This window comes from Triticum dicoccoides, chromosome 4B, assembly GCF_002162155.2.
Source record: "Triticum dicoccoides isolate Atlit2015 ecotype Zavitan chromosome 4B, WEW_v2.0, whole genome shotgun sequence".
Lineage (NCBI taxonomy): Eukaryota > Viridiplantae > Streptophyta > Magnoliopsida > Poales > Poaceae > Triticum > Triticum dicoccoides.
In genome coordinates this window covers 521,111,700-521,121,154 of record NC_041387.1, presented here as the reverse complement: position 1 = coordinate 521,121,154, position 9,455 = coordinate 521,111,700, and the positions used below count along the sequence as shown (strand labels likewise).

Here is a 9,455-nt window from a genome sequence, read left to right as displayed (position 1 = left end):
AGTCCGAATACCTTCGGGAGTGTTCGGTGTCACGAGTTTGGCCTTATATGCATCAGCTCCGAATCATGTCTTTGGTCAAATGTTGGGTTTGCCCGGCTCCTAGGTTTGCCGCCTTATATTCCGTTCTTATCAGCTAAGGCGGCCAAAGGAGAACTACTGCGATTGTGCCCTGGTTATTCTGGATGAGCACCTCAGTAGAGAAAGCTGAAAACTGACTGTTATGATATAGCGAGAGACTGGTCAACCACTCGAGGACTCATCAGAATCTTTGGGATTCCTCCGCATTAACGAAGGACCGTTTCCCGGTCATGTACACACGCGCCTGTATTCGGATGCATGCAAAGGTACCAGGGGCTACATAGTAGCCCCACCGTCAAACTTCTATGGCTAAGTGAAAGTGTTAAAGCTATATAGTCCGGTTGCCTAGTTCGACGTGCGATCACCTCCTTAACGGACCAAGACGTTGGATCAAGTGTGATTACGCATATTCTCGCGAACACCCCCCGCATTGTATGCGTGGGGGCTGAAGCCAATGACTGCTAACTTTCAGATTACATACAAACATCAAATGGCCGCACAGGAGGCACAATAACACTTTCGGGCGAAAAGTATAAACATAGCCTCCATGATTGAAATAATTTTTTTTACAATGAAACGATTTGTCACTCGAACATGATGTTCTTCGAGCACTGAGCCTCTATTAAACGAGCACCTTCTGTTACCTGCTCCAAGTAGTGCTCGGCTGGATCCTGGCTTCCCGCCGGATTCTGGGTTGCAATGATGGTGGCCTCCATATCTGTCCAGTATGTTTTAACACAGGCAAGAGCCATTCGCGCACCCTCTACGCACAACGACCTCTTCATGGCATCCATTCGTGATACGGCACCAAGGAATTGTTGCACTAAACCAAAATAATTGTCCGGCTTCGGCCTCTTTGGCCATGGATGGTCTATTACAGATCTCATCACAAGACCGGACAACCTATGGAGCTCGGCCACAACAGACATCCTTTCACTTAATGGCACCGGGCGCGTTGGAGCACTGAATTGCGACCAGAACAGCTTTTCCACTTCATTATCTTTTTGATTCTCGAAAAACTTGGCCGCATCAGCCGTACTCTTCGCCAGATCTGCATACGCGTCTGCAGGGCTCCAGCGTCGATCCAGAGGAGCGTACTTCGGATCTAAGAACTTCATCCGCAACAAATAGGGGTTTACAGCTGCGATTTCTCCGGCCTGTCGAAGCTCCTCCCGTGCATCCCTAATTTCGGAACGCGTCTCCTTGGACGCATCAAGGGCCTTCTTCAGGTCAGTCGAATTAGCCTGATTCTCTTTTTCATGGAGCTCATACCGGTCGGCGGCATTTTTCAGCTCCACGGCCATCTTGGCTATTTTATTTTCGCTTTGGCGATGAGTAGCCTGTTCGGCTCTAAACTCTTCGGCCGCCTTTAGGGCAGCCGCATTGCTAGCCCGGGCTTGTTCCTTGGCCAGGGAAAGTTCTGCCCTCAGGGCCTCCACAGCAGCAGCTCCGTCTACAGTCCAAGCATATCACATTAACATTATGCTCCTCTTAGTTTTTCCTATAAAAATAAGGAAAGTAGAGCACATACCTTGTGACTCGTTAAGCCGCTCGTTCACGAGCGTGATGTCGGCATCCATAACATCAATCTGTCGCCGCAGTTCGGCAACTTCAATGGTCCGGTTGGCAGCCGGACCATTAGCCACCTGCGCATAAATTCAGTGCGATCATTACTTAACAAAGTGATCCTCTGTTCGCCGCCTAGGGCTGGCAACCAGAGTTTCAGGGGCTACTATATATATGGAGCACACCTAGCACGTGCGCCACAACAAAAAATTACATATTTCCTCACATACCTCAAAGCCTTTGAGCAGGCTTGTAAAAGCTTCATTCAATCCGCTTGTGGCGGATGAAATCTTCTCAAGCACCATGCTCATTAATGAACAGTGATCCTCCGAGAGAGCGGTTTGCTCTAGAAGGCTCGTCAGCGTGTCCGGCCGGTCGCCAAACTATGTCGGACCCTTCTTATCGCCCCCCGTGGGAGCTAAGCGCTCCGGGCTCAGGGCGGCCGAAGTACTAGCTTTTGCCCTCGGCAAATCTGGACTCCTCTGTGACGACACCTCGGGGTCGCCCGCCCCATAAGGCGGAGAGGCTGGCGGGGTGTCACTCTCCATCATCTCCGGAAGGAGATCCCCCGAGGACGAACTCTGTCAAGAAGAGCTGCTAGCCGTACTACAAAGAATGGATCTTGGTTATTGTTTTCAGAGGAGGAAGCAGAAGTTTTCGCGATTAACTTACAGCTCGGCTGAGGGCTGGCCCGTTTGCGGGCATGGCACGGTGAGGACACCCTTCGGGGCAGGGCCCCCTGGCAAAGTTTTCTTCCCTTGTTTGGGCACCTCCATCTCCAAGTCTTCGGAGGCGGCCCTATTCTTCCCGCGGGGGGAGGAGACCCTAGATTCCCCTCCCCGACTATCCTCCTTCGTGGAGGTAGTAATTCCCCCGGTTTGGATGTGCAATGAGTGAAGCTCTGCTTCTCTCTTCTTCCCTTCGTATTTCCCCGAGGGCACTTGACTTAGCACACGACTAAGCATCTTGGTTATGGTAGGGCTAGGCGAGCCTTCGGGAAGTGGCGCCGGACACCTGATTCTCTCCGCCTTGTTGAGCCATTCCTGGTCGCGGATGGTTTCCAGAATAATGTTATGATAAATATAAATGAAGTGTTCGGTTTCTGGGTTACTTACTCGGGTATCTGGGTGGTTGCAGCTCATGCCCGCATCCTCGGTGGTGTCCGGACACTTTACTTGTGGTCCAAAGAATAACTTACACATCCCTTCGAGCGTCATGCCGAAGAAGTGCAGAATAGTCCGCGGACCTTCCCGATTGAACTCCCACATCCGGAGTGGCCGGCGTTTGCACGGCAACATCCGTCGGACTAGCATTACCTGAATTACGCTGACAAGACTAATGTCCCTCTCAAGAAGCTCCCTGATGCGGCTCTACAATATTGGTACATCAGTAGCAGGCCCCCAATCCGGTCCTACATTGGTCCATGACGCCAGTTGAGGCGGAGGGCCCGAACAGAAGTCGGGGGAAGCCACCCACTTTGTGCCTCTATGAGCCGTGACGTAAAACCACCCCCGCTGCCATAGATCGGACACCTCCGGGAAGAAGCCCTCTGGCCATGGGGCGTCGGCGTTCTTGCTTACTACAGCACCTCCGCACTCCGCGTGTCGCCCCTCAATCATCTTCGGCTTCACATTGAAGGTCTTGAGCCAAAAGCCGAAGTGCGGGGTGATGTGGAGGAAGGCTTCGCACACAACGATGAACGACGAGATGTGAAGAATGGCGTACGGAGCTAGATCATGGAAATCTAGTTCGTAATAGAACATGAGCCCTCTCACAAAGGGATCAAGGGTGAAGCCTAAGCCGCGGAGGAAGTGAGAAACAAATACGATGCTCTCGTTGGGCTCGGGAGTAGGTATGACCTGCCCTGGAGCAGGAAGCCTGTGCTTGATGTCGGCAGTCAGGTATCTGACCTCCCTAAGTTTCGCGATGTCCTCCTCTGTGACGGAGGAGGCCATCCAACGGCCTTGAAGGTTGGATCCGGACATGATTGAAGGTCCGAAGTGCTTAAGCTTGGGCTTCGGGTGTTGGAACTCGAGATGCGGAAGGGCGCAAGCATGGTAGAAACGGGGGATAGGCCTCGGCCCCTCTATAAAGAGGGTGAATATCAAGCGTCCTCAGCGTAACCGCTGGGGACTTACCTAAAAACACGGAGTCATACCAACAGGCGTCGTGGGGTTGCACGTGCTCGTATTGATGGAGGATCCCGCGATAAGAGGAACACGATCTCTGCTTTGGCAAGGCGTGCCAATAAAACCGCCTCGCAACGCATGTCGAGGCAGGCCAAGAAAACCAGTTCGTATTGAGACGGGCCACGGTGTAAGGGCTCCCCGCAAGAAAAATTATCAGCAGATCAGATTTGTGAAGTGTTATGCCCTCTACGATGGTGTGCGAGAATTATCTCACAAAGCCGGACGCAATCCTTAAATCTACTTTGGAGTATTCGAAGATGGAACCCGCCTTGCAATGCCGAAGACAAACTGCGCGCCGGACTCGTCGTCATTGAAGCCTAGTTCAGGGGCTACTGAGGGAGTCCTGGATTAGGGGGTATCCGGATAGCCAGACTATATACTTTGGCCGGACTATTGGACCGTGAAGATACAAGACTCAAGACTCTGTTCCGTGTCCGGATGGGACTCTCCTTTGCGTGGAAGATAAGCTTGGTGATCCGGATATTAGATCTCCTTCTTTGTAGCCGACTCTGTGTAAACCCTAGCCCCCTCCGGTGTCTATATAAACCGGAGGGTTTGATCTGTATAGGGACAATCATAATCATCATAGGCTAGCTTCTAGGGTTTAGCCTCTACGATCTCGTGGTAGATCAACTCTTGTAATACTCATATCATCAAGATCAATCAAGCAGGAAGTAGGGTGTTACCTCCATCGAGAGGGCCCGAACCTGGGTAAAACATCGTGTCCCTTGCCTCCTGTTACCATTAGCCTTAGACGCATAGATCGGGACCCCCTACCCGAGATCCGTCGATTTTGACACCGACAGAGGGGGTGCTTGCACACGGGGACTGCATGGTGTTGTGCATAGTGTCTTGTTGATGGCACAATGGGTGCCTAAGGATGCGTCGTTCGGCTCAACAACGGTGGTGGTCCTCCTTGCATGGGCTAGGGGCCTAAATTGGGTGGTTCCCAATCTGCTCGCACCTGACGATGAAGGTGTCCTCCCGTCCGCGAACAGCGCGATCATGTGATGGTGGTGGTGGTGCAACACGGTCAACACACTATGGCGCAACAAGGATAGGTGAGTCACGGCCTGGGCAAGAGGTTGCACTAGTGGGCTTCAGCGTGAGGTGGTGGCTCATTGTTTGTTCCCATTGTTGAGGTTGAGGTGGTGGTAGCAGATGGATTGGACTTAGCTCCATGGTGATGTGGTGGCAATGACAGCTTCTTCTCTGCTCCGTATGGTTTCAGTTCGCCGGCACATGTGCAGACAAAGTTGATACTCTATCTTGCACGTTGACAGTGGTTGATCTCGCTCCTAGGGTCTCATTTGGTTGAGAGGCTCAAGTCTCTAGCGAAAGCTTGATATTTGGTGTGGGTCGATGACGATGATGATGGTATCCGAGGGCATGTTTCTCCTCCCTGAAGGCTTTGTCAAAGATGCTTCATTTATCCTGGATCGTGGCCATTCAAATATGAGGATGACGTGGAGGATGTTGGTGTGGGCGGACCTTTCCCCGAGGTTTGGTGGGTCGATCATGTATAATTTCAGACGAAAGATTGGTCTTCAAATAGGTGTGGACAATAGTGCTATGTGATTGTCATTTTCCTCATTGGAGGCATTTCAAAAGAACCTGCTCGCTACTAGCCGGGCAGCAAACATATCGAAATTGCTCTACACACGATGTGCCCTGGCCGATCTGTGCACGACAAAACAATCAAGCGGCCGCTGCTCCTTTGTGGACCAGATTCCTACCGCTGGATTTGATCGTCGTCTGCAAATCGTCCAAAAGTTGTCGTCCGCATAGCATTGCTCCAAACATATTGGTGGTACATGTCAAGATATATAGGCCGGCGTCTTTGCAGTTTTCTTTTCTATTTCTTATTTTATTTCTGTCTACATGGCTTTCTTCTATCTATGCAGGAGCGTCCTGTCTAGCCACGCAAGTATGCAAACCTAACCGCGCACACACTGCTTGATACGGGAATGATCATGCTTATTCCATTCTAGTTAAGTTTGTAACCTCTTCTTACTACCATACTAAAATACTATTACTGTGCCACCTCTGATGATGGGTGAAACCTAGCAGATGAGGGGCAGCTATGGCAGCAGGGCTGCCCGGCTATGGCCTCCCTCCGGCCGACCTTGTGGTGGGCCATTCGGTCGGTCAGTGGCATCCGCGTGTTATAGTGTCAGGGAGAGGTCTAGAGAGGGATGCCGAGGCGGTGGCTCCGGGTGGCGAGCTACTCGTTTGGCTCTCCGGTGGGTCGCCGAGTAGTGGTGGTGGCTGCGCTAGTCAACCATGTGGGCAGCGAGTGGTGGTGCATTGGGAGGCCTTGGCGTGTGCAGAGGAGGTCACTAGATCTGGTTCTGGCCCAGGCTTCGTCGCGACGGCAGCTTTGCTCCTGTATGGCTTGGGGAAGCAACCAGGCGAAGCCCTGCGCTTCCGTGCCGATGGCGATGGCGCCCGCGGTTGCCACTATCCTCTTGTGGATGTTGTCGCAGGTTCGCCTTCCTTGTTAGAGTTCTGGGTGAAAACCTTGGTCCATTACGTCCGACGCGGCAATGGCGACACATTGCACTGCTTTCCCTCTTGAGGGCGTTGTAGTGGAACCCAGGTGTCATTGGTCGTGGTTAGTGTAGTGCTTAGATCCTCCTGTACTCTTGCTCGGTGGTGTAATCCTGTTCTGACCAATTTATGTTGCCTGTTTTTCTTCTTCTAAGTTTTGCTTTATTTGAGGGCTTCCTCATTTTTTTATATCATTCGGCCGTGTATTTAAGGTTTGTGCTTTATTTATAAAGGGACCACGCGCCCTTGCATCCAGATGGGACGAGTTCAACTCGATAGATCTTCCTTAACAATTCTATGTTTCTTTAGAAACAAGCCATTACGTTCCTTCATGCCGATGGGCGCCGCCGATGGTTAGGACCAGGTGCGGCGATCCGTACGATTCAAGGAACAGGGCAGACGCATCCTTCCTCAGACAAAGGGACGCAGCGAATACCCAAAGCTAACAGTCAAAAAGGTCATGCAAATATCACGCCCTGAAGTGAAACGTCAAGCAAGCACTTGGAAATCGCAGAACGCCGTCCATTTCTTCAGAAAGTGTCAAGCAAATAGTACCGATGAAGAGCTGATGTTATAAGGCTAAGGCAGAACAAAATGGACCAGACGTGTCTGCGCGTACATACAATATTCGGATTAGCCCGCAAGCCATGCATGGTGCGGCTGCACGAGCGTCCACATCACATGCATGGGCACGCTAGCCCGCCTCTTTCGTGATGACCTTGCCGAGTCCCTCCAGGCAGCAAAGGCTATATATACACGGACATCCATCAAACTATGAGAACCAAATCCTCACTGGTACAAGAACAAACACATAAGCGACACACACAGCTTCCCAAATCAGCTACGCACAGATAGACAAGTTGGTGAGTTTAGTTTTCAAGGCCATCCAGCGACAGACATGGCGTCGGCTCCAGCTCGAGCTATTGCGGTGGTGGCTCTCGTGCTCGCGTGCTGTGGGCTGGCCATGGCCGCGGACAACGCGCCGGTATGGCTGAGGGCGCATGCCACGTTCTACGGCGGCGCCGATGCCTCTGACACCATGGGTAAGTACTACTAGTAGCTTTTTCAAAGTCATGCATGGGCCAATTGAATAGTGAATACCACATCTCGTGCTGCCTGTTCTGAAAGCATACTCTCAATTCAACACAGGTGGGGCGTGCGGGTACGGCAACCTGTACTCGGCGGGCTACGGCTCACGGACGGCGGCGCTGAGCCAGGCGCTCTTCAACGACGGCGCGGCGTGCGGTCAGTGCTACAAGATATCTTGTGACCGCAAGCTTGCGGATCCGATGTTCTGCAAACCCGGCGTCACGGTGACAATCACGGCCACGAACCTCTGCCCGCCTAACTATGCACTCCCGAGCGACAATGGAGGATGGTGCAATCCTCCGAGGCCGCACTTCGACATGGCGCAGCCGGCCTGGGAGAAGATTGGTGTGTACAAGGGTGGCATCATCCCTGTAATCTACCAGAGGTACCTACCTACACATGAGTATTTATCAATGTTATATGTGCCTGTGCACAAGTTACTAAAACCGATTTTTGCAGGGTTCCATGCGTGAAGAAAGGTGGGGTGAGGTTCAAGATCGCTGGTCATGATTACTTCAACCTAGTTAACGTATTCAACGTGGGAGCTGCTGGATCAATCAAATCGATGGATGTCAAGACCTCTGATTCAGACACATGGGCGCCAATGGCTCGTAACTGGGGCGCGAACTGGCAATCTCTAGCAAATCTTACCGGGAAGATGCTCTCATTCAGATTGACCAACACAGATGGGCAGACGCTTGTGTTCAACAATATTGTTCCAGCTGGATGGACGTTTGGGCAAACATTTGCGAGCAAATTGCAATTTTAACTAATCACTGTCAATACAACGATTTAGGATGTGACTGGTTTGTGAGCATACCATCATACACTAGAGAGATGATTGGAATTTCTTTATCTATGGTGTGGTGCTTAAAAATATTAGTTGTAAGCACTACTTGTGTACATATATTGATCAATTGGTCACCCTCATGTAGCTCCAATTTCCTTGTACGTGTTTAACTTATTGTACATACTTGTGTTTTTATTTATTTGCATGGTGTATATAAAAGATGATTGGTTCTACCGAGTTACCTTGAATGTTTATTCACAGTTAATAATAATAACCCACTAGTATATATCATGGCTTTAGAAGCCATTCTACAATACAACCCTTTGACGGATCCCATGCCTGCATATATTTTGGCGTAACAAGTTCTTATCAAACAAACAAACTCCCTTTCAACTCAGAATTGGTGTCGGTTATCATGAAAAATTCACTTCAGATATAATCCATGTAAAAGACTAGCAAACACAAAATGCAAAAGGAAAAGAAAAACTAAGAGTGCAACAGTTAATGGGATAATACAAGATAAACCTTGAGAATATCAGGATTAAACTCAATGAAAGGATGAGTAGAGAATGCACTCATCGGCAACATGTAGGTATTAAGGTATATATCCTGCATGGCAGAATTTTTGGTTCAAGAGCTTGGATGTACAAGAAAACATATCATACTCAGTGCAAAAATGACTAGCAACAGGAAGAATTTAATATCAACATCCAAGACATACAATCATTATGTGTAAGCCGCTCATACATCGGACCGTGTGCAAATGGGTGCAGACATAGGTCAACATCGATTATTTTTCACTCATTCTTTTATCGGTACACCCCCTAAACACATCAACGGAGGAGATCTTTTCATACCCCTTCATAATAAAGGGTAAGGTGATCTTTTTGAGAATATGCTTCAAAAAAAATAAAATAAATAGATTACATTAAATTGGAGAAGGCACGTTTTGAACCTTGGTCTTATAGATGCACTCATTCTTTTTATCGGTACACCCCCTAAACACATCAACGGAGAAGATTTCTTCATACCCCTTCATAATAAAGGGTAAGGTGATCTTTTTGAGAATACGCTTCAAAGAAAATAAAATAAATAGATTACATTAAATTGGAGAAGGCACGTTTTGAACCTTGGTCTTATAGATGCACCGTTGTACCGCAAGCCACTAGGTCACTACCAAGTTCGTGATATAT

At 49.7% G+C, this 9,455-nt stretch overlaps 1 protein-coding gene across 1 annotated transcript; it reads left to right on the top strand.

Moving 5' to 3' along the window:
- The first annotated feature begins 7,190 nt into the window (after positions 1–7,190).
- LOC119293815 (expansin-A24-like) lies at positions 7,191–8,404 on the top strand. The gene is made up of 3 exons (XM_037572165.1): positions 7,191–7,426; positions 7,533–7,857; positions 7,932–8,404. Exons 1-3 carry the CDS (start codon positions 7,282–7,284, stop codon positions 8,239–8,241), a joined length of 780 nt encoding a protein of 259 aa, XP_037428062.1. The 5' UTR covers positions 7,191–7,281; the 3' UTR covers positions 8,242–8,404.
- The last annotated feature ends 1,051 nt before the right edge of the window (positions 8,405–9,455 follow it).